This window comes from Lemur catta, chromosome 3 (assembly GCF_020740605.2).
Source record: "Lemur catta isolate mLemCat1 chromosome 3, mLemCat1.pri, whole genome shotgun sequence".
Taxonomy (NCBI): Eukaryota; Metazoa; Chordata; class Mammalia; order Primates; family Lemuridae; genus Lemur; species Lemur catta.
The window spans coordinates 118,325,091-118,350,095 of NC_059130.1; the positions used below are offsets into that span (position 1 = coordinate 118,325,091).

At 59.3% G+C, this 25,005-nt stretch overlaps 1 protein-coding gene across 2 annotated transcripts in view; it reads right to left on the minus strand.

The window, feature by feature from the left end:
- The window catches only part of TNFRSF1B (TNF receptor superfamily member 1B), a 35,425-nt gene extending 11,005 nt beyond the window's left edge, over positions 1–24,420 (minus strand). For both annotated transcript variants that reach the window (XM_045546097.1, XM_045546096.1), the window contains exons 1-8: positions 24,277–24,420; positions 5,582–5,681; positions 3,723–3,851; positions 3,178–3,327; positions 2,683–2,776; positions 2,086–2,324; positions 1,454–1,531; positions 865–899 (exon numbers count right to left, since the gene is read on the minus strand). In XM_045546097.1, coding sequence (XP_045402053.1) covers positions 865–899; positions 1,454–1,531; positions 2,086–2,324; positions 2,683–2,776; positions 3,178–3,327; positions 3,723–3,851; positions 5,582–5,681; positions 24,277–24,354 — 903 coding nt within the window. In that variant the 5' untranslated portion in view covers positions 24,355–24,420. The remainder of the gene's footprint in view (positions 1–864; positions 900–1,453; positions 1,532–2,085; positions 2,325–2,682; positions 2,777–3,177; positions 3,328–3,722; positions 3,852–5,581; positions 5,682–24,276) is intronic.
- Between the last annotated feature and the right edge of the window lie 585 nt (positions 24,421–25,005).

A 25,005-nucleotide genomic window follows, 5' to 3' on the forward strand; every position in this document is an offset into this window, starting at 1 on the left:
GAAGTCGGGGGAGGACCCAGAGCCCAGCCCTGCAGCATCCGTCTCAAACTGGAGAGATGACACCCCCAGGGCCCTCAGTGGCACACCGGGGTGCCCCGGAACTCACTGTCTCACTGCTCCCTGCGCAAGCGCTCTGTGAACACACAGAGATGATGACAACTGTGCCAGCTGACTGAAGGACACAGCCCTGCCAGCTGGACTGAGCAGACACTACCCTTGTTTAGTGATGAGGAAATGGCCGTAGAGCAGTTTCATGTCCACCCAAGGTTACACTGTGGGTCCACAACCACATGCCTGCCACTAACACCACTAAGTCCCCTGCTCCCTGATGGGACATTTCACACTCTCGGTCTCCTTCAGCCCGTGGAGGGCCTTTGCCTTTGCCCATGCCATGTCCCCAGGCTTCTCCTCCACCTCCAGGGCTCTGCATACCTCCTGACACTAGACAGATCAACCTAGAGAATTCACTGCTTCCTGGCTGGGTGCAGTGGCTCACACCTATAATTCTAGCACTTTGGGAGGCTGAGATGGGAGGATTGTTTGAGGCCAAGAGTTCGAGACCAACCTGGACAATAGTGAGACCTCAACTCTCCAAAAAATAGAAAATTAGCCAGGCATGGTGGTGTGTGCCTGTAATCCCGGCTACTTGGGAGGCTGAGGCAGGAGGATCGCTTGAGCCCAGGAGTTGGAGGCTGCAGTGAGCTATGATGATGCCACTACACTTCAGCCTTGGCAACAGAGTGAGACTCTGTCTAAAATAACGAAAGAATTCACTGTTTCCTGTGTGACAACCCAGCCCGCCTGGAAGGAGACCAGGGGAGGAGGAGGGAGGAGGGTAGGGGAGGAGGGGAGAGAGACACTCACCACCTTGCCTTCTCTTTGCAGGCAGGAGGGCTTCTCTATAAAGAGGAAAGAGGGGACAGGTCAGGGAGTGTGACTTCCTCGGGGAGTGTCTGTTCTAACTAGCAGGGCAGCGTGAGGTCCGGGCGACCCAGCAGAGCAGGCCCAGCCCTAAGGGACGGAAACTGCCTACCAGCCGAGGTCCACAGAGGCCACGTCCAGCTCCGCCTGCCACCACCCCTACCGTTCTCCAGCCCCCGGCCTTTGCCCACACCCCGCCCTCCATGTGGGGTATCCTTTCTTTCCTGCACATACTCCACCCACAGAGATCTTGCCCAGCTCAGAGCCGCCTGCCGCAGGAGGCCTGAATCCCCCCGGCTTCCTGGATACGGATCCTGAACCCTTACTCCCTTGGGTGACCCTGCTCACATCTTGCGTTTCAGTATAAGTCAGTGGAAGTGTCCTCGGCCCCGGCTGTGAGCTTCCACGCAACAGGGACTATGGATCCAGCCGTGTCGGACCCTTAAGGCTGTGCCCCGTGCTGGGCTCCCAAGGGGTGCCCCAGAAAAGCTCCCTGAGCAAGTGGATGAAGGAAGGAAGGATGGAATCTTACTTTTCTTTTGAGTCACGATGACACAATTCACCAGGCCTATTATTAGCAGACCCAAGGCTGTCACACCCACAATGAGACCTGGAAAGAAAAGAGAAGTTCAAACAGCTGCAAAACAAACTCCAGCGTACCAGGGGTCAGGCAGGGAAGTCAGTGACCCCGGTGGCTGGAGTGGTTGCAGGTGAGGGGCAAGTCCAGGCCGGAGGTTCTCAAACTCAATTAGAAATCAGACCTGTCTGAGGGCCACATTCAACCCGAGAGCCACCAGTCTGAGACCTCTGGCCTGATGCGGGCCTAACCCCCGCAGGGAGGCCTATGAGGTGACCTAGACCAGCCCACGGTGTTCTCAGCCTGGTGGCTCCATCAGAAACAGAAACCAGGAGACCATCTCCACGTTCAGGTAAAATGCTGACCCCATCTCTTCCCACCCAGGGATCCTTAGTGCCAGCCCAGTTCTCAGGAAGAGGCTAGTCTCACTGTCACCTGTATGCCAGGACAGAGCACAGGGTCCAGCCCACACTGGGCTCTCAGTAAGACCTTGGAAAGGAAGAAAGGAAGGGAGGGAAGAAATAGGGAGGGGAAGAGAAAGAAAGGAGGAATGAATGAACGAGTGAATGAAGGAGCAGCTTGCTTACCGACGGGAAGAGAGATGCTGCCACTGCTGACCCCTTCAGCCGGGGGGCTTGGGCCCACAGGGAGCAGGAAGGAGGTGCTGGGAGCTGTGCTGGGCCCTGGGGTTGGCTCCACGTGCTGGGATGTCGTGGACGCTGGCCGGGGGATGTGGGCTGGCCCCGGGGCCACTCCCAAGGTGGGGGACGCAGACACGCAGACTGCATCCATGCTCGCATTGCCAGGGATGGCCACCAAGCTGCAGCTGCAGGAGGAGGAGGCTTGGTCAGGAGGCAGTAGAGGACAGTGGCTTGGGGTGGCTGGGCTCACTCATGGGAGCCAGGGCAGTGGACACGGGTCCCCACAGCAGGGATGGGAGAGTGAGAGGGTGTGCCACTCCCTCTCTCCGCACCACCCCCTCCTGTCCCTACCCTGCCTCTCCGTGTACCCGCCCGGACTTCCAGGACAAGTTCCTATTTGCTATGCCACCTATCCTGGGACCCACCCTCAGATGAACCAGTCTGGACGATGGTGGCAGGTGAGCTGCTCTGTGTCCTAGATACCATGGTTACCCAGGGACAGCCCCTCCAGACCATCCAGAACCAAAGGACTCAGGCACTCACGTCCGGTGGGGCCTGCAAGTATCCGTGGATGAAGTCGTGTCGGAGAATGTCCCCGGGGCGCAGGGGGTGCACACCACGTTTGATGTTGCAGTTCCTTCGAGGAAAGAAATTGGAACCCGTCAACAACTCAAACGCTCTGTGGAACAGGTGGGCCCTGGCACTGGAGCCTTAGGCCCAAGGACCTGTCTCTGTACCTCCACTCCTTAGAACACACACCCACACACACGCGCACACATGTGCATACACACGCACAGGCACACGCGTGGTCTCCAGGGTTATGTGGGTCGATCTTCCGCGGCTTCGGCGGATTTACACGGTAGGAGTGCGGTCAGGAGTGCGGAGGGAGGGCTGAGTGGTGACCGAGTAGACAGATGGATGCGTGGTGAGCACCGGGCCACCACTGACAATGTTCCCAAGCTGGACTAATGGGTTGATGCCTGTGCCATCGCAGAGACGTCCACGAAGAAGAGGCCCAAGGGGGTCCCTGGCCCATACCTGGTTTGGTGACGCCGAAGCCGGGGCGGCACCTGCGCAGCGGTGCGCACAGCCGGCAGCCCTGCTGCTTGCTCAGCATGCAGTACCAGCCCGGCCTGCAGGCGCAGATGCGGTTCTGCTTTGGGCCGCAGGCTTGCGTTTCCACCTGGTCTGGAGGAGCAAGAGCCCAGGGTCATTCCTGTCTCCGCCACGCCACGCTGCCCTCCCAGCCGGCCCAGTGCCCGCAGACAGCTCTGCTCTCCAGGAGGCTGGTGGGCCCCGAGCACGGGGCAAACGCAACACTGGCTCTCCGGCCACAACCTCCTCAAGGCTAAGATGGGCACCATTCTCCCACCGCCTGCCCCGCGGGGCCGTGGAGAGCGTTTGGGGGGAGAGAGGCGGAAATGCCACGTGTAAGCAGTAAAGAGCTGTACGCAGGCCACCTCAGGCCCCGGGTCCTGAAAACCCCTGGCCTGGAGTAAGCCCAGCTGGCTCGCAGCCAGAGGGGCTGGAGTGTGTGCTGGCCGGGCAGGGTGCGGGGACCACCCCTGTCCCGGCCCACTCACCAGAGCTGCAGCGGGAGTCACAGCTGAAACAGCTGGAGACCCAGTTCCAGAGCTGGGTGTAGGTGCTGTCCTCACAGGGCACACACACGGTGTCTGAGGTCTTGGTGCAGGACTCTTTCACGCGGCAGCCTGAGAAAGCGAAGGGCCAGGGCCCTGGGCTTATCGGCTGTCCCCAGAGCCCCAGCGTTCCGGAACCTTAGCTGGGAAGGCATTTTGATGGAGTTCTAATTCCTCTGACTTATCTCGCATCTGGCATGGACCAGCCTTCAGTATATTTCTGCGCCCCTTCTGCTCATAAAATATCTTCCTCTCTGCTCTTCCCACGGGCCTGAATCCCACCACCTATTACAGTCAAGTCCCTGAGAACCGGTTTGCCAGTTCCTTTCTTCTGGATCGTTGGCTAAAACTCTCCACCCGGGGGTGTGAGCCACAGGGCAAAAAGGCAGTTACAGTGCTGTATCGCCCCTGCTGTCCTATCAAGGACAGGACAACGGACTCCTGCATGCCAGGGGACAGGACCCCAAGGGAGTCCTTTAAGGAGTTCACTCTTCTGAGCCCCGTCCCCATTCCCATCCTGCCGTGTTCACGGCCACGCTTAGCGAGTAACTTTCTGGAGATACTGCCCATTCACAGAAGAAAGAAGAGTCACTTTGCCTGGGGGTCTCTTAAATGGCCATGGGAAGTGACAGGTACACACGTGCCAGCCCACATCTCAAGCTCATGGCTCAAAGCCCTCCACTGGCTTCTAGCCTGTCACAGAATAAAATCTAAACTCCTTGCCGTGGCCCCTGCTTGCCTCGTCATCTCATCTCCTACCACGCTCCCTGTCACTCAAGCTGGGCCACACACGCCAGCCCTGTCACCCCTCAAGTTCACCAAACAGGCTTCTACCTCGGGGCCTTTGCACTTGCTGTTGCTCCTGCCTGGCACGCTGCTCCGCGCACATTTGCAGGACTTGCTCCCTCACCTCCTGCAGGGCTCTGCCCACACGTCGCCTCCTCAGAGCGACCTTCCCAGACCACCCCCTGTACAACAGGACACTTCGCTCCTCTGCCCCCCTCTGCCTTAGCTGGCCTTGTTTTCTGCACAGCACTGGCTGATAGGGAGGACCCTAGCTAGCCTGCTGCTAGCTTATCCGTCTGTGTCCCCCACTGGACTCATACTCCACGACAGCAAGGATTTGCCTGCCCTGCTCTCTGCTGTATTCCCAGCACTTAGAACACACAGTAGATGCTTTAGGAGTGTGACGGGAGTGAATATATAAACAAACGGAAGGATGGATGGCTCCAGGAGTCGGGCTACCTGGCTCTGCCAACAGGGGCTGGGCCTCGGGTCCGGCATCTGTGAACTGGGTAAGCATTCACTGATTTGGTCAGATATGCACTGAGCACCTACTAGGTGCCAGGCATTGTACCATGTGATGGGGATTCAGCAGAGAACAAGCTGCAGTCCCTGCCCTGGAGGAGCACATGGTGGGGGCAACAAGAGAGGACCAGGCCGCGATCACACAGCGTGGAAGAGCTGCCATGGGAACACCAGGGGCTGGTAGGCGCCCAAAGGAGGCACTCGGCCTGGCTGGGCAGTGTGGGGCGGGCTTCCTGGAGGAGGAGACGTCTAAACGATAAGTAGGAGTTAACCAGGGGAAGGGAGGTAGGAAGTGTGCTGGGCAGGGGGAACAGTATGTGCAGAGGCCCAGAAGCAAGAGGAAGTGCTGGCTGCCACCTGGAACTCGGAGCTCAGTGGGGATTGAGGGCCATGACCCTGCCCCTCCCTGCCCCTGTGCACACTCGCCCCTCCGAGGCACCAGCCCTCCAAGGCCCAGCCAGCCCAAGGGTCGGGGCCCCAGCACTGCCCCTCACCAGGTGGGCACTTGCTACAGTACATCTGTTCTGTCTGGTCGTAGAATTCTTTCGGCTGACACATGTTCCTGGGATCCGAGGCATCGGGTGTAAATGCAACCTGGAAGGGGGAAGGGAAGACAGCCATGAGCAGTGCCACCACCTGACGCCCAGGTCCTTGTCCTGCAAATGTCTGCCCCTCTCCCTGCTGAGCTCTACTGATGTGGGGGTCTCTCCCTTTGGAGGAGGAGTGGAAGGCAGAGTCCTGGCCTTCTTTTGCCTCCTTCGCCTCCCTGCTCCGTGCAGCACTCTTATGTCTGCAGGTACAGGCACTGAGCCCGCCGGCCAGAGGCTGGGGTGGACTTTAAGCCTTCCCCAGTGCCTCGTGGCTCCTAACATTACACACGGCAGATGTGGGGCCCTGAAGCTGCCCAGAAGACAGTGGCTTTGGTCACAGAAAGCCAAGATCTTCAGCACAAAGCTCCCCTCTGCCTAGGATGCCTCTCCTTCCTCCTGCACCTGGGAAATGTCCCTTTGGACTTCAAGCTGAGTGCTGCTTCCTCCAGGAAGCCCTCCCTGACTCCTGACCCCTCCAGACTAATTTAGGCTCTTCTTCCTCCTCCAGGCTCTCTCTGAATGCTGGATATGGCCCCTTCTAAGGACCATCTCATTGCTCTGAACCGGCTACTTGCTTGTCCTTGTGCCCTACGTGGGTGCATATGCACATGCACGTGTGGGCACACACATATGTACACACACATGCCTGCGACATAGAGGGCAGAGATGGTGGCCTCATCATCTTTAGGCCCTTGGCCTCTGACACAGGACCCACAGCGGAGCTGGGGCTCAGTGCATGAATGTTGGTTGATGACAATGATAATCATTAACATTTTTGGGGAGCACCTCCTGGGTGCCAGGCACTGTTGTAGGTGCTTCAGTGCTCGAGTCTGTGGGTGCTGGTGCCCCCCACTCAGACCCCCTTCGCCAGCAGGTATCCCCCCCCCCCGCTCTGCAGGTGCTGCCTGACAGTGGCTCCACAGCTGAAGGGCCATCCCCTGGTCTCAAGGTGGGACCGACTCTGGTACCATTCACGGTCCAGAGCCCCCCGCAGCGTCAGGCTGAAGCAGGCCCCAGCTGCGACCACGCCCCTGCCCTGTCCTGCCATCGTCCTCCCCTTCTCCTGGAGACCTCCCCCGTAAGTCACTTTCACAAGCATCCCTGCTGCGGGCTCTGCTTCTAGAAGCCCCGACCTAAGACAGGTTGTGCGATCTCTGTGAGGCCTCCCCATAGCCCAGTGAAGAAGGTCTCCTCACTGTGGCCATTTTACAGAACAGGAAACCGAGGCTTCAAGAGGGTCACTTGCCCAAGGTCCCAGAGCCAGTAAGTGACAGAGAAGGATTTGAACCCAGGTCCTGTCTGAGTTCGCAGCTCGCAATCTCAGCCACGGTGCCACCTGCCTCCGCATGGAGACGAGCCAAGCGGTGAGTGAAAACAGAAGAGGAGGAAAGAGAAGGAAAAAGAAAGGAACAGTGCAGAGAAGGTGCAGCCTGAACAGACCCCAGACACAGAGCTCGCCTCCCCGGTCTCTGAGTGGCCCTTGGGGCGTGCAGGGCAGCGGCAACAGTCCCCACTGTGCCTGTCCCCTGGCGCATGCCCCTGAGGCCTGCCCTTCCTCCTGAAAGATTTGGGTTGGCCGGCCGGCCTTTGGGGACAAGCAGTAATTGCCACGCTTGCAGTGGCTGTCAGCAAGCTCGAAGCTGATACATTCATGTGGAGACAAACCTGGGCATGCGCACGTCTGTACAAACAAAGAAGTGTACACACACCCCCCCAGGGTCCCTTGGGGGCCCTTTAGACATGTCACCTTGAAATGACCAGCAGGTCAGAGTCAAGAGCTGGCTCAGGCCCCATTGCCTCGCCAGCCGCAATCACATGGTCAGTGCGAGCTCCACAGACCTCACTGAACGAGCGATAAGGATAGAGAGAGGCTCAAAGACCTGGTTTCAATCCTCACTCCACCACTTACCAGCTGTGTGGGCTTAGGCAAGGGCCTTAACCTCTCTGGACTTCAGCACCTAACACATAGGAGCAGGGGAGATACTCAAAACATTTAACAACCAGCACATCCATGGGCACTGACCAGTCACCCTGGACATCAGCTGTAACAAGCCAATCAGAACAGACTCCAGCCACGATTCAGCACTGCTGGGCCTGCACAGACCTGGCCGAATCTCCATCATCAGCGTGCGCCCCTCCCCCGCCACAGCACTGCCTGGGAGTCGTGACAGCCCAGGCCCTTGGCTGGCCCCCACAGGAAGTGACCAGTGGGCCTGCCAGGCAGCGCTGACCCGTCTTGGCTGCACACAGCCTGGCGCCAACAGCTGGAAGCCATCAGCGGGAAGGAACTACGGGAGCTGGGGCCCCTGATGCAGGGCAATCTCCGGCTCTTCCTGCCCCAGTGCCTTGGCCCAAACTGTCCCCTGCCTGGAACAGCCTGTGCTTCCTCTGACAAATTCCATTTCATCCCTAAGAGCCCGTCTCTGGCAGCAGCCTCCCCCTGCAAGGCCTGCACCCCACCCTGAGTGAGTCACTTGGAACCAGAATCCCACCTTCCTCCCTCAGGGCTCCTGGCAGACAGGACTGCCACTGGGTCACTCACCTGGGCCCCTGCTAGGTGGGGAACCCCCTGAAACTGCGGGCTGGGGTTTCTCCCCGAGCCTGGCATGGAGTGGGTGCCCAGCGGCAGCTAAACTAAGCAGTGAGCTTTGTCACAGTGTCATTTCCTGCAGGGGTCCAACCCCAGCACCAGAGCCATGAAACTCAAATGTGGGTGCACCCACCACCGTGGCCTGCCTCTGAGGTCTGTACTTCCACCCCAGGCCTAGGGCCAAAGCCAGGACAGTCAGCTTGGGGGAGGCTGGGAGAGACACAGGTGGCCAGGAAGGGAGGTGGGGCCCACTCTGCATCACAGAGTCCAAAGAAGTAACTGCAACTCTCCTCTGGACCGTCAGTTCACACGTGTATGGGCACATGCACACACACAGACGTGCATACATGCACACGCAGTCCCAGCACCTCTTCTCTGCCAGCTGGGTGCTGGAGTAGACGTCCGGGCACCCTGGACTAGAGGAGAAGCCTTATCAGGGTTCTCAGTGTGGGGGGAGCTCCCTGCCTGTGTCCAAAGCAACGGGGGGCCTGTCATGAAGGCCAACTCCCACTCCCCAAACAGGGGCAGGCTCTCAGGGTGGGCACAGGAAGCTGTACTGCTATCAAAAAAAAAAAAAAAAAACGAAAAAAGGCAAAAGCAAAAGGAAATCTCCCCAGGGATTCCGATGCTCCCCTGCTGACCATGACCTATCAGGCTCCCAGGACAGGGCAGGGTGACCGAGGGGAGGTGTGGGGAAAGGGCACAGGGCGGAGAGGGGCAGGGGTGTCAAAAGGCTGGGAAGCCCCAGACCGGACAAATCATACTTTCTACAGCTCCCTCTGCACACATCATTCAAGCGGCACCCCCAGACCCCCAAACTGGCCTTGCCTGAGGCTGCTGCTGCGTGGCTTCCCCAAGGGGAGGGGCTGTGCCTGTCCCCTCTGACTGAGTGGCCACCCAGGCGGCCTCAGACAGCATCCCCCAGGGCAGGCGGGGCTGCACCTCTCTCCTTGCAGCCCCCTGCCCTCCCGCTGCCCCCCAGCCTCACCCCTCCAGGGCCTGAGAACCGCAGGGCCAGGACGGCTCCAGGGGGGAGACAAATCCTGCCCCGGCTGGGGAAGGGTTTCCTGTCAGCGCCTGGAGGGCCTGATGGGAAGGGGCCCTGCCTTGGCCAAGTCGGGCTCTTCTGATGCCCCTGGACAGGCGGCGGGACCCCCACGGCCCCCAGGCGGTTGACCAGCCGCTCTCTGCCTCTTCGCTGTGAATAACCTTCTCTGCGCCTCCTCCTGCACAATGTGTGACTCCAGCCCCAGCGGTGGCTGGAGGGTCATGGCCCCCTTAAGCAATCTCTATGCCTGTTTATCCTCTTGGACAGAGAAAGAAAAACAAAAAACCGCAGCCCTGTCATGGCTAAACAATGAGGAACAGAAAGCCCCTTGCAGAGCAGGACAAAAGGTTACTCCCTCTTCTGCAGGGCTCCCCAGAGCAGGGGTCAGGCCCAAACCACAGCCCTGGGAGCGGCCTCGGTCCCCACGGGGCCCCCTGAGGTCCCCAGAACATGGCGAGCAGCCCCCCGGAAACGGGAAACGCAGCGCTCTGGAAGTCTGCAGCCCCTTTGCTCTGAGCTGGGAGGCTCCGATTCACACTCCACCCCCCACAGGGGGATCTTCCTCATTTTAAAATGAGGAAATAAACTGGATAGTACTTGATTCAGTCAGCACGTTTAGCAGATCTGATCCTGCAAAGTATGGGGGGTGACATTTTGGAAATCACTGCTAAGGGTTAACTGCCTGTTGAACAGGTGGGGAATCTGTGACCTGGTGGTGAGGGAATTGGAGAAGATAGACAGATAGATAGATAGATTGATAGGTACACAGACTGCCCCTGAATCTAACATCCCATCTGGCGAGGCAGGTCTGATCGTGCCCATTTCACAGATGAGACAATGGAGACAGAAAGAGGCAAAGCCACCTCTCCCAGCCTCCCAGAGACTTCGGGCCATTCCAGGCCCTGGACAGTGGCAGGCAGAGGGAGGACTGTGCACACTGAGCCCATCGGGGCCCACCCACAGGCCCCAGAGCTGCCACACGCCAGGGCTCACTGCCCCCCATTTCCTCTCTGCAGCACTGTGCTCCCTCCTCTTAGGACCGGAGGCACCTGCAGTTAGGAGTAGATAATGGTACCAAGCACCCACCGTCTCCCAGGGACAAGTGTATGTGTTAGGTCCACGGTCTGACCCGTTCTTCTCACTGACAGTCACAGATGCTCACAGAGGTGACGTGGCGTGCCCCAGGCTACACCAGGAGAGCTGATCCTTGCCACCCCCAATCCTGCCTCCCTTCTCTTGGGGCCCAAGCTTCCCTCCCCCTCAACACAGACCTGAGACTCCAAGGGCCCCAGAGCTGAACGGCCCAGCCTCAGCCTCCAACCCAGAGAGGAGCTGTCTCTGTCACCCAGGGCTTAGACCCCACCCTGCTGCTCCTGCAGGGTCTCAGCTTTGGCCCTTTGGGGAGGCAGGAAAAATAAACAGGGGATCTGTGAAGCACCTACTATGTGCCTGGCCAGGTGGCAGCACTTTATGGAGTCCCACTTCCACCCCAAAAAGCAGGTGTGCATGGGCCCATTTCACAGCTCAGGGAGATCAAGTCACTTGTCCACGGTCATCCAGGAAGGAGGGGGTGGTGTTGGGATGTGACCCTTTCCCTGGTAACCCTGGAGAAGACCTTGGTTTCCTCCTCACGACAGCTAAAGGGGCAGCTCCTTGGCTCTGCCTTCTGCCTTTGTCCTGGAGTCACCACTGTGCCACCAGCCCCATGCACCCACCTCCAGCACAGAGCCGGGACTGAGGCACATTCTCCTTTCTCTCTCTCTCTCTCTCTCTCTCTCACTCACACCCCAGTGCAGGGACCCAGGCCTCCATCCTGACTTCAGCTTGTGGCTTCCCAGGTAACGACGCAGGAGCCCCAGAACGAGGGGTTTCTGCAGCAGGCGGGGACACGCAGCGCCAGAGACCCGGCTCTTTCCAGCGCTGCCCACGTCTACACGCTCCCGCCATCCTGGCCGCTCCGCCGCAGGCAGGCGCGGGGCAGCACAGGCTCAGAGGCATGTGTGCACGAGGAGCTGATCGGCAGCTCTCGCAAGTGCTAGAAGGGTACACGGGAGCCGGTGAAAGGGGCAGGAGGCACAGCAGAGAGGTCCGGACCCTCAGACATTGTCTCAGACAACCTCCCATTCTAATGGTGGAGAAAGTCAGAGGCAAGGCAAAGTCATTCATTCATTCAACAAACATACCGAGCACCCGGCGTTCTAGGTGCTGGGTACACGGCAGCACTGAGCAAATCCAGCCCCTGCCCCGGGAAGCCACCGTCGTAGCTGGGAGACACGTACCGCACGGTGGGAAACGTGAGGTGGCAGTAAGAGCGAGGGGAAAGGGCAGAGCCAGGCGCAGAGCGAGGGCCACCGGGCCAGGGTCGGGCGGCGGGGCCACCGGGGAGAGGGCGAGAGGAGACGAAAACCGCAGCAGCGCGGCTCACACGGGTCGGCTCCACGCCAGGCACCGCCAAGAGCTGTTCACCCGGCACAGCCTCTGCGAACCCGCGTCGGCCACTGTGAGGTTGGTGCCACTGCCAGTCCCGTCACGGATGCCACACAGCCTCGAAGAGGTCTGCTCACCCCCAGCCCCGTGTCTCCCCCCTGGCACCAGGCTGACACGAGCCCAGGAAGACTGGGTTTCAATACCTGGGCCCACTCTGAGGTCCTCCCTCCCCACATACTCAGGCGCCCCCTCTGTTGTGGGTGGTAACCGGCTTCTCTGTGCCTCAGTTTCCCTGCCTATAAACTGTGGGTCGGGTTGATGTTTCAAGCCAAAGAACCAACTCTGGGTTCTTAAACATTGGTGTCAAAAGGCTCAGCCCCTTCACGAGACCTCAGGGTGCTGGGTGTGTGTGTCCCACCCACATGAGGGTGGGCAGGTGGATGGAGCCGGGGCTGGGGGCTGGGCGCAGGGCAGAGCCGGCTGGTGCCGGGCATCTGAGGAGAGCAGAGCTGAGGGCAGGTGTGGGGCAGCTTCCACGCTCCAGTCTCTGCCCCCATCCCCTCTCCCCTGACAGGGCACACTGACCAGGTGACCTCTGCAAGGAAAGGGGCCAGAGATGTCCACCCTCCCAGGTACACTGGACGCTGGCATTGTAGGAGGGCCATGGCTTAGTTTAGAGGGTCCAGGTGCACATGCTGGTCCTGAGAGACTGGGGGATGTCACTTACTTTCTGAGCCACAGCACTGTCACCTGTAAAATGGGAGTCATACACCTTGCCCTGTCTCCTCCAGGGCTTGTCGCGAGGAGCAAAGGCAGGAGGGTCTTAACGTGGGGGCATCATGTTCCCCCAGACTCCTCGGGGCCCGCGGGGGAGCTACAAGGGTATGCAAAGGCCCTGAGTCGTAGGCACGTGTTACAGAGAATGAGAGGGCCCATGTGGGCCTTGCAGAGCTGGGAGCCTCCCTCCTGCCTCAAAGGCAAGTGCGGGGAAGCCAGCCTGTGCCCCTTGGAGCTGTGGTGTCACCCACAGGCTGGCACGAGGCCCATTCCCCAGGAAGCCTAAAGTCTGAGGTGACAGCAGGCCTGCTGCCATGATGGCAGGGCAGAGGCCTGGGTGGGGCAGAGGAAGGGGGAGACCCCTGCGGGCAAGATATGGGCCTCCTAGAGAGTGACCTTGGGGTGGCTGAAAGGGACTTTGCTCAGAAGAACAGTGGAGGGGTGATGTGACCCCTAAATAAAAAGTCTGAGTGGGTGGGTGGCCAAAGCCCAGGGGCCACCGTCTATGAGCAGCCAGCCAGAGGATGACGTGGCTATGAGTTCCTGCAAGAAAGTGAGCCCAAGAGGCCTGCCGGGGACAAAGCTCTAGCAGGACACGACCCACCTGGAACAGGAAGGCTGACCTCGTAAGCCAGGCACCACCTTTCCTGCCCCCTGTGCCCTCTCTTCCTGTGCCCGGCCCCACTCTCACCCTGGAGGACTTGAGCACAGCCAGTGTCTGCACTGGGGGAGTGACACGAGTTCAGGATGGGGCCTCTGCTGCAGGGCCAGGGGCCACGCAGGTCTCTCTGAGTCTGTCAGCTCTCAGGGGACCAGGCAACTCTGGGGCAGCTTATCTGCCACTTGTTCTGTTCCCACACCAAGGCCCTGCCAGTACCCCAAGGCAGGGCCCCTCAGTCCCTTCTCCTATTTATAAATAGACAGCGAGAGAGGAAGGAAAGAGGGCAGGCCTGGGCGAAGAGGAAGAAGTGGCCACCACCATGACAGTGTCCTCTGAAAGGCCATCTGTGGAGCCCTCTGCGCTCCCTGCCGCCATTGGCACAGCATCCTTTGGGGGTCTTCATGGCTTTCTAATTTCCCGGAGATCCCTCTTAGATGCCAGTACCCTTGGGTCACACCCCCAGCCTTCCCCAGGGAGCACCCCGGGCAGGGATCTGCCAGTTGAGAGCAGGAAGGTGACACAGTGGGAAGGTGGCCACAGGGAGAAGCCTCAGGATTTGGGGGTGGAGAGTACTCCTCAAACCTACCCTGTACGCAGAGCCAGAAGGACAGACACTGTTCAGATCCAGGAAAAGCACCTACTGTGTGCAGACACGGTGCTGGGCATGTTCGCACACGTTCTCTCGTTTTATCCTTGCACCAGTGCGAAGCGGTCAGTACGATCCCATTTTACAGGTGCAGAAATGGAGGCTTTGGGAGATTCAGTGCAAATTGTCCAAGGCCATGTAGTGGCAGATCAGGAGTTAACCGCAGCTACAGCCGCCTCCGTGCCCTGGGACAATTTTATACCCTGTGATCTTACCCTGCTACCTCATTTAATAGACAAAGGGCCCACAGAGGGGAGTGATCTTCTAAGAACACACAGCAAGCAGGGGCGGTGGTTCAGTGACTCTCCTAGGCAAAGGGTCTCCAGGGTCCCAGGCGCGGATGCTGCAGCTGTGGGGAGGGGCAGAGGTGCCTGCCCAAAGACCCAAGGACCCAAGGACCCAAGGACCCCCAAACAGCGGAAACCATCTTCAAGCAATAGAGAAACCACATCATTTGCATGGCAGGTCCCAGGCCCCGGGGGTGGGGTGGGAGGCAGCAGAGGCATTTGGGTCTCGATTTTGGGGGTTCACAGGAGCCTGTGGACTATGGGGTGCAGCCACATCAGGCCAGGCCGCCACAGCGATGCCGGGCCGGGCAGCAGAGGCCCGAGTGCCGTCACGGAGAGGAACGGCACCTGCGTCAGGAAGGACTGACCACATCACAGGCAGGCGGCCCAGGGGTGACACATCCCACTCCCAGCCTGCTGCCTGTGATGTCGCTTTAGAAGTGAGCTGGGGGCAGACAGGAAGCCCAGACTGGTATCCGGTTCTCGACGCCGGGCTTTGTGCTAAGTACTGGGGTACAGAGATGCCCGCGCATGGTCCCTGCCCCCAAGGAATGCTCCATCTAGTGACAGAGAGCACCCTAAGCCTCCCCATCGTCACCCTCCGTGTGGCCTGTTGATACCACCTCCCCCATCCCACACAGGCCCCCACTCACCACCCTCGGCAGCTCTTGCCGGCTGCAGGCTCCTCACTCTTGGTCCCAGCCTGATGTCCCTTTGCAGATGGACCTGAGCCACTGTCCTACATCAAGTCTGGTCCTCCTTAAAAGCTTCCACTGGCTCCGCCGCCCTCAGGCAGAGCACAACCCCTCAGCCAGATGCCCTGGCACAGCAAGCCCAGCCCCTGCCAGTGTCTCCACCGTGGGCACCTCACCTGTCACTGTCCACAACACAGAGCAGCACCTGGCCCCCGACCCTCCGTCCTCCACTCCCGCTGCTGCCTGTACCCAGCGTCCCGACCCACTCTGCAGGGCTAACGCCTCGGCTTCTCTCGGGAGTCCCCTCCGCTATCATTTCAGATGGGGTCAGACGTCCCTCCTAGGGGCTCCCATGACAACCCAGGTGTATCTCGGTACCGCCCAGAGCAGACCAGTTTTGGGTGAACTATTTGCTCCTCTTGTGCCTCCTCCCACACCCAGCATGAGCTCTGAGCCAGACACACAGCTTTTGATTCCAGTTCTGCCATTCCCCTGCCTCTGTCGTCTACAAAATGGGGACAAAAACAGTGCCCACTGCACATAGCTTTGTGATTCACGGAGTCAATATGTGTGATGTGCTCAGTGCCATGCCCGCTGGCAGCAAGAGCTCCGTGTCACCCGTGTTTTTATTACTCATTGCTCCACACCCCGCCAGTGCATGGCCTAGAGCTGGTGCCTAATAGGTGCTCAATTGCTCAACAGAAGCAATAGTTTTAATTTATAATCAGCTGAAATGAGCTGGGGCTAGCATGAGAACTGGGCAAGACTTATAAAGAGACGGGGTGTCCTGAGGGGGGCAAACTGAGGGGTGGTTTTCAGATAACAGGCACCCACAATCACCTCGACCACCACCCCGTGAGGGCCTGGCCGCCTGGGTGCATCTTGGCTCCTCCTCCAGTGAGCTGCGAGACCCGGAGCTTGTAGCTTAACTTCTGTGCCTCAGGTGCCTCTTCTGTAAAACGGGGATAATAATGCCCCCCGACCCCCAGGTGGCTGTGAGGATGGAAGGCACCCCACACCTTTACTGCAGCGGACCCTTGCCTGGCATCCAAGAAGCGCCCCCTGAACGTGAGCTCTTAGCTCTCGGTTCACGGCACCTCCCAGCAGCTCCCAGCCCCGACTGGAAGTGACAGAGAGTCCTTTTACTCCTACCTGACAGCCGAGGAAGCCAAAGCCCAGGGAGCAGCTCAGGGGGTTCCCAGTGCCCTGGGAGCAGAGCTACGAAGGCCCCCGGGAATCCTGCCCCCCAGTGCCAGTGGGGAGTGTCGTATTTCACACTGAGATGGACACCAGCCCTGCCCAGTCTCATGCCCCCCAGCCAGGGTGACCAGCCAGGGCTGACCGAGGCCAGGCTGGCCCTGTGACTGACCATGAGAGCTCCAGGGACACGTGGAGTTGACACTGACAAGAATCAGGCCACTGGGCCTTGGCCAGGATGGAGCTAAGGCCAGAGAGGCCTGACATTCTAAGATGGGGGTGCAGGGAGCTCCTCTTCCTCCTCCTCCGTGCTTCTGTCCCCACCCTACACCTACGGTCCAGTCCAAAAGCCGCCTTCGCCTCCTCCCTCAAGCTCTCGTCCCTTCCTTCCCGTTCTGCAGCTTCTCCCCAGCCCAGAGCTCTGAACCACGGTGACAGCCTCCAGTCTCTCCATCCCATCTTTCTCCACACTGAGGCCTGAGCGACCCTCCTAATACACTCTCTGCCCCGGCCACTCCCTTGCTCAAAAACTATCAGTGTCTCCCCACTGCCTCAACTCCCAACAGGTTCGTGTGGTGGCTGAAAGCACAGACTATGGAATGAGGATACCTGGCTTTGAGTCTAGAGTACCCACCTGATTGAGTCTAGAGTACCCAGCCTTGAAGGAGTTGCTTTTTTGTTTTTAAATAAATAAAGGAGGTTAATAAACCTCAGTCTTTTCATCTGTAGAATGGGACTGATGATAGCACATACCTCCTGGGGCTAATGAGAGGATTCAGTGAGATAAAACATGTATCCAGTAAACTCCCCCCAAATTATAGCTGGTATAATTTTTTAATGTAATTGGCATTATTACCGCCATAAACTGGCCCCAAACTTGCCATCACTGCCCTGGGCAAACCTCAGGCTCCAATGAGGACGGTCTAGCATTGACCCCCGCTGTTCCGCCTCCAGGCCTTAGCCACACCATTCCCCACACCATTCCACCACCTGGAGCCACCCATCCCAAACCCGCCCACCTTTCGAGGCTCAGTGTTAGGAAGTTGCCCCCTGTGTGGGCCTGCAGAGGGGCAGGATGGGGGCAGAATCTCAAAGGTGACAAGAATAGATGAAGAGAGTGAACAAAGGACCAGAACAGGAGGAAAAGAGCCAAGGGGGTGGGCGGGGTGATGACTGGGGAGAAAGGGGGGCCCACTGTGAGGTGCTTGAGGGAGCCGGGGGCACAGGACGGGAAAGGGGCAGGATTGGGGGCTGTGGATCCAGAGAAGCAGGAGACCTGAGCAGGAGCATCCGGTGACAGGGTCGCCAGCAGCCAGGGCTCAGCAGGAGGAAGGGCAGGCAGGGCGGGACGCTGGCGGGACTCCTGCCAACCAAGGCAGAGTGCTGGAGCCTGTCCCCATGGAACCACTGTCAAGGCCAGAGCCGGGCCAGACTGGGCTTCTGACAGGGGCCCCACGGAGGCCCCAACTGCACTCCACTCCCCGCTCAAAGCCACCGAGCCTCAACTCCCCTCGCCACCACGCAGTCCAACACTGGGGCCCAGGATCCCAAGGCTGGGGTTGGGGAGGTCCCTGCTAATCTCCAGTCACAGCAGGGGCAGCTGAGGTTCAGAAGGGAGAAGGGCACAGCCGAGTCCTCCCTGAGGTGCAGGCTGAGCCAGGACCAGACCTCAGCCCCCAACGCCCAGCCCCGGGCTCTGTGCACTTCTGCAGCCCCGGCCTCTCTCCTGAAAGGCATCTGAGCAGGCCCCCCACTGACAGCCGGACTACGTCCCCCTGTTCACAGCCCGCCTGGCCACCAATCCCTGCCCGCTCGGCTGTCACCTTCAGGCCCACTCGATTTCCTGAACCTGTGGCCATGTCGCCCTTACCCGCTGCAGGGTGAGGCTTAGACTGAAACAGAGGGTGGGCCACTGTCTGGACGGAAAACAAACGAAACCCCCTGGGGATTTCTGCCCTGAATCCGGTCAGAGTGGCCGGGTCAACCCAGGGCCCTGGCTCTGAAAGGGCCGTCACAGTGGAGATCTGCTAGGCCTCTCAGGGAGCCAGCGCTCCGGAAAGGGACTCACCCTGCTGCCCTCCAAGTCACGCACTCTGTCACTTTTCCTCAGCAGAACACGCCACTAGTGTCTGCCACCAAAGTTGGGGGCAGGGGGGAAGCTGGCCCTCCTGGGGCCTGGGCGGTGGCTCTGCAGCCTCCCTCCCCTGGGCTGAGCTAGCTGGCTAACAGGTCTCCCGATTCGAGCAACGGAATCCATCATCCAGTGATCACAAACTTCCCACCCCCGCCTCCTCTGCAAAGGAGAAATGGAGGCTCCGCGAAGCAGGGTGTTTTGTCACAGTCCACAGGGAAGCAGGGCCAGAGACAGGGAGTCCCGGGACACACGGCCGACTGCACCCTCACTGGACTTTTCCAGCATACTCGGGGCTCACACTTGGGGCAGAAGGAAACTCACTCCTCCGAACCCCAGTCAGTGAACAGACACTTCCTCCTCCCGGGCTCACTGTCGAGTGCCCCAAACCACAATGACGCCACCACCACCTGTGACATCACAACGCACCACAGTGGAAAAAGACTGTGGTCCCCAGAGGGGGGGTGGTCCTTGAGCTTCAGAGCCCCAGCTGACAGTCAGCTGCTCGGCAGAGGGAGACAGACGCCCAGAGCTCTGGACTGCAAAGAGGGCAGGGCTCAGAGCCAGGGCGGAGGGGCGTGTGCCCGTTACCGGAGACAAAGGACTTCTTCGAGGAAAACACCCTTCCTGCTCACGGCTTCCTTGAACCTGTGGGTTCCCAGACAGCGGGCCCTGCAGTGGAGGCTGACAGCGACAGCCAGGACTTCCCCAGGTCTGGGGAAAGGGTCCAGTTGTGAACTTGAAAAGGTGCTAACTAGGCACCAAGGGGCAGAGAGGCAGGAACACAGGAATCCCAGTTCTGCCCGAGGATCCCGCATCATGTCCTCACAAGCTGACGGCAGCCGTGAATTCTCGATACCCCTGGGGCCCAGTCAAGGAAATAACTTCAATCACAGCAAGTGGTATCAAAGTCAGCAAGAAGAGAAGCTGGGGAACCATCATATTAACAGTGGGGGGTGCCAGGCTCTCCTTCCTAGAGACACTTTTAGATCCCCTCCCCCCAAATCTGTGGCCTTTGTCAAGTGCACGCAAGGTGACATTTCCCTAATATTCTGGGAGAATGTTGGGGCCAGTGCTATTAGGTTTTATAGATAGGAATGCTTAGGCCCAGAGAGGTTAAGAAACTTGAGCAAGGTCACACAGTACGCTGGTGACAGTGCTCAGATGGGAACTCTTATCTAACACTCAGGCCAGTGCTCCTTCCTTGGAGCCACGCTATCTTAGAAGTCACTTGAAGACAAGGGAATGAACAGCATGACCTCAGAAGAGCCCCCACAGGGCATGCCATCCTTGGGGTCACAAGTAAACAACCTTCATCATCACAGATGTTGGAAATGGAAGAGGTTTTAGAGATCCTGTGGAATCTACCCGTGCGCATCTTGCAAGCTGAAACCTTCTGCATCCCCTCTATACTACACCAAATGTATCCCTCGCTCACCCCCAAATGACACACAGTGCCTGTCACTCACTGAAAGGGGTGGGGAGGTGACTTCCTGACCCCGAAGCCTTTGCCCCAATATGGAGGCCCCTCAGTTGGGGAGATGGTATGAGAGGGAGGCCCGTAGGAGGGAAGTTGCTCTCAGAGATGTTGGGCAGTAAAGCCACTTGGACAGGAACTCTGGTCAACTAGACGGCTGGCACCCAAGCTTTGCAGCCCTCTGGCCCAGACCCAGGGAGTCTGACTCCATGGGGGTCCCCATCTCGGCCTGAGCACCACTCCATGACCCAGAAAATCAGGTCAGGCCTGCAAGGCCACAGGTAGGACCAGAAAGCACTGTTAATCCTGACAACCAGCTGGTAGGGTGGGGTTCGTTCCCATTTTAGAAATGAGAACACAGAGGCTCCCAGGGATGGAAAGACTTGCCAAGCTCACATGGCCAGTAAACAGCAGAGGGAGGCCTGGGCCTTTCCCCAGAGTCATCGGGGCTGCTCTCCTGCGCCTGGCAGACAGGGTCCAGAATTGGGAGCCCCAGCACCTCCACTTTGTTCCTGTTCACCCCCTGGCACCCCTCTCCCCACCCCCAACTTCCCTCTCTGCCTGCTTCCGGGCAAATCACATGCTTACTGGGGCTTTGAGTCACTGCCAGTGGTGGCCCCATCATGAGCCAGGCTGGGGACAGGGGGAGTGTGAGCATTTTGGGGAGAGGATCTCCAGCCTCAGCAGACCCCATACAGCAGGGAGAGGGGCCCAGAGAGGGAGGCAAACCAGAACCCAGCTCTGCCACCACTGACTTTTCAAACTCTCCTGTCTCCGCATCGGTAAAACAAGGTCATTATAAAGGTCAGATGAATATTTTTGGAACATTTTTGATTATCACAACTGAGGGGGGTACTACGGCATCCAGTAAGTAGGGGCCACAGATGCTGATAAACACCCAACGACAAAGACTTACATGGCCCAACGTCAACAGTGCTAAGACTGAGAAACCCTATTCTAGGCTACGTGGCTATAGCAGTGAACGAATCTCTGCTCTCACTGTGCTTACGTTCTTGTGGGAAGACACAATAATAATGAAGGAAATATAACAGGTCAAGAGTGTTATCTAGAAAAACAAAGCAGGTCAGGGAGTAAGAGTACCTGGCAGGGAGCTTTTATAGGCAGGATGGTCCATTTGAGCAGAAGGAAGTGAGGGAGTGAGACCAGGGGATATCAGTGGGAAGAGCATTCGAGGCAAAGGGAAAAGCACGTGCAAAGGCCCTGCGGCAGGTGTGTGTACAGCACACTTGAGGACCAGAAAAGCAGCCGGTGTGGCATAAAAGTGAGTTGAATGTAACACACACACTGCAGCTAGCAGCAGTGCTCCTCCCTCCCGGCACACACCATCCTGGCTACTCCTCCAGGAAGCACTGAATGGTAAGGGCCATAAAGTGTCACACAGCCCTGAGGAGGGACAGTGCTATAGGAAGCCACTAGGCTAGGCCCCAGGGCAACAGTTAGGGCCACTATCCAACACAAGAATGCCAGGAAGGTTCTCAGCCTTCCACATCTACAGGGCCCTGTGGAGGGCAGCAGGGCAGTGTGGGGAACGCCCTCCAGGCCAACAGATGAGAAAGCAGATGCTCACTCACTGGGGCCAGGTCACAAGGGCAGTCAGGGCAGAGCCCAGGTGACCTATTGGCAGTGTGGCTCCTGGAGGGCTGGAGCCGGGTAGAGGTCATCTCGAGGTCCCCAGAGCTAGGCACTGGGCTGGACCTGGAGTAGCTGTTCATGAACATTTGGGGAATGAATGAATGAAGGGCTCTGCATCAGGGTGCCTGGCCACCTGCCCACTGCCCTCTGAAGAGGTGCCCGACCACGGGGCCACATCCTCAGTGAGCACACAGGTTCCCTGCTGGGACGACAGGCAAGGGACAAAGGGACAGAGATGTGGTGGAAGGAGGGAAGAGCCCGGGGGGCAGCAAGTACCCAGATCACCCAACTCCTCTCCAGTGTCCAGCCTGGGAGCCCTGATTTCTTCCCTAATCCTAGCTGGCCCCAGATCCTGGGTGTTCAGACAAACAGCAGCCCCTCAGCCCCAAGACTTCCAGGGATTAGCCGGCCAGACCCAGCAGGCAGAGACCCCTCACCTTCTCCCCAGACAGACAGGGCCCTGCCCACCCTCATCAGAGAACACCAAGCACTCACCTGCCCCACCAGCTTTACTGGCATTTGTCAAATGAATAAACCACTAAGTGAATGAATGATGCATTCCACACCAACTGGGAAATAAGGCTGTTGAAGGGGGCAAAAGCCCTGATGGCAAAGTGTGCGTGTAGCCAGCGCAGGGCTCGTTGGGGCTCTTTCTACAACTCAATCAAATTCCCTCCAACGTTCCTGAGAACCCACTGTGCGTGTGGGACTGGCTGGGGCAGGAGAGGGGATACACGCACGGGAGCATAGAGTGAAAAGAGCTTGGGAATTAGGCAGACCTGTATTCAAATCCCACCCCCTCAGCCCCAGCTCTGCAACCCCAGGACATGCCATCACCTCTCTGGACCTCAGTTCCACATCTCTCAACGGGAACAGCACCTCCCACCTTTTAGGAGTTGCTGTAGGGGAGGTTTCAGAGCAATCCTGTGGCAAAGTACCTAGCACAGTGCCTGACACTTAGCGGGTATTCAGGAAAAAGGAGCTATCGGGTGCAGGAGGAACCCACAGTCCCGGCCCTCAAGGAACCTTCCATCCACTAAAGTGGATAAGACACAACTAGATTGAAAAGCAGAATGTAATCTGTCCTCAAAAGGAACAAGAGGTCCCGAGAGTTCCAAGAGATCAGATCCAACTTCGAGAATGAGAAAAGGCTTTCCTGGGAGGAAGGCATTTGCAAAAGGCCTTGAAGGACAGGAATAAGTGGTGTATCACGGAGAGGTGACAGCATGGGCAAAGACTCTTTGCACAACCATGCACAATGACCACAATCATCGGCCACACAGGGGTGAGGAGTATGTGTGTGGGGAGGTGGGCGGAAAACCCAGATGGCTCACTCTGGCCTGGGATACCTGGGGGAGTCTCTGCCTTGGCCACTGGGAGCCATGGGAGCTCCCCAGGCAGGCAGATGTGCTCCACGCTTGGGAAGGGTCTCTGCCAAGGAGGAGCAGTGGGGGAGGGGCCAGGGCAGTGGTGGGAGAGGGGCCGAGGGGGGGAGACCAGCTAAGTGGCTGAGGCAGCAGTCCCGGGACGAGGGAGTCTGAGTTGACGCAGGAGCTGGGCGGAAGGGAAGGAAGTGGGAAGGAAACCCCTCATGCAGCTCCAGGACTTTAGCCTGTGTCCTCACAGCCCGGTGCCTGCCCTCCATACCCTGCCAGTGGCTCACAAGGCCCCAGGGTTCACCCAGGCAGCCCCAAGCTCAGTGGCAGGAAGACCCCCTCCGCGGCCAGAGTCTGTGGCAGCACCCCATAGTCGGGCTGGGGACCACAGGTGTCCCCAGTCACACTCGGTCCTCAGAGCTGGGATTCTCCTGACCCAAAAGCCACCCAGGACCTCCACTGGGGCAGCTCCCCAGGACCCACTCCTGGAAGCCACCATGGGTGAGTCAACTCTAGTGTGACAGCCCCATCTTCCACCCTCGAGAACTGGACTCTTTGGCCTTGGATTCCTGAGTCACCTCATGTCACCACAAGAGCCAACACCACCTCCCACCTTCCTCCCCGTAAGATGTCCAGACAGATCAGCACAGCATGTGTCCATCAGGGGAGGCTCATGAGGAAGGGATGGAGACGCGCCTCCTCCCCAGCCGCAGGGGGCAAAGGAAGAAGATGCCCCTTTGGAGGAAGACCTCTCCCCATGCCCTTCCACGAAATACAAGTTCTCCGAGCCTCACTTTCCTTCTCTGTAAAATGCGGTTACCAGACCACGGAGATGGTCAAAAACAGGCAAAGGACCCACAGAGCCTGGCCCTTGCTACTGCGGGCAGGTGATGTCACTATGGAATAACAGCTTAGGGTCTCCGCTCTGTCCACTTTGCTGGGGCCCCTTGGACGCCCTGTCTGCCTTACTTGATACCAGCCCAGAAGACCTCCCTCACCTCCCCTGTCCCCAGAGCCCAGAGACAACAGACCCCGCAATGGCCCCCGGACACATCGGAGGCGGCTGGGAAAGGCGCCCAGGCGAGGGGAAGAGCCCGGTGCAGATGTGCCCTTATTAGGCCCTGCCGCACACCTGGCCCTGTTCTTAAGACGCGCAGCCCCAGTATTTCTAAGAAAGAGGAAAACCATAGCCCAGAGGAGGAGGAAACCTTCTGAAGAGGGTGCCCGGCGTGGGCAACGGGGGCAGCGCCCCAGTACAGCCCCCTCCTCCCGCGTGGGAGGGAAGAGCTGTCGCGGCAGTCGCAAGGGTGAAGGAGGAGGGGTCCAGGGTCTGCGCCCAGGGCCCGCTGATCAGCCCGGACGCCCTGGTCTGCGCTCGGGCCCGCGGCAGAGCCGGGTGCTTCCTCGGGACGCGGGGCTACGGGGCCAGAGTTCTGCTCCGCGCTCATGTGTGCCTGGCCCGGTGTCGCCAGCGGGTCCCCAGCGGGTCCCCCGAGACACGTGGCGCGTGTCTGATGGGGATGAGGGGCAGCGAATCGGGGCCCGCGGTCCGTGACGGCTTCCCGGGGGCTGCGTGCCAGCCGGCGTGGGCGCGCGGGGCGGTTGTCCCCCGTGGGGCCACGCGAGTCACCTACCTGGGCGGGCACGGCGTGCCCCGCGGCCCAGAGCTGCAGTCCGACGGCCAGCGCGGCCCAGAGGGCGGCGGGCGCCATGAGTGCGGGCGTGGCCTGGCGGTCGCTTGCCCCGGCGCCCCGCGCGCTCGCGCCCGCTCTCCAGGCTCGGCGAGCCTCGACTGAAAGCGAAAGCCGGCGCGGGCCGCGGGCTGCTTGGCTGGGGGCGGGGCGGGGCGGGGCGGGGCCAGCTGCCCCGAGCCTCTTGGACACGCCCCCTCCCCATCGGCTGCCGGACACCGGACCCAGACTCGTGCCAGCCATCCCGGCTGGCACCTCCAGCGTCACTCCCAGCACTCGGGTGACTCCCTCAACCTCCTCCTGTCGCCCCGTCCCCTGGGAGTCACCATTCCCAGTCGGGGGCAGGAGACCTGCCCTGGGGACAGGGTCCCACCAGCTTTGTGGCTGCCCCCCGCTGTGCCTCTCCACCTGCCCTGCCTCCACCTACCCCTCCCAGCTCCCGCAGGCTTCCCACTCCCGTGGGAGAGGGACACTATTTTGAAAACCTCCCCCAAAGTTGACACCCGCTCTTGGGGGAACCAAGGAGGTTCTAGATCATTCAGTCATTGAGACTCTAGAGCCAGACCACCTGGGTCTGAATCTCTGCACTGACCTCAGAGGGCTATTCTGAAGATTAAAAGATTTGTAACGTACACAGCCTGAGCAAGAGTGAGACCCCGTCTCTACAAACTA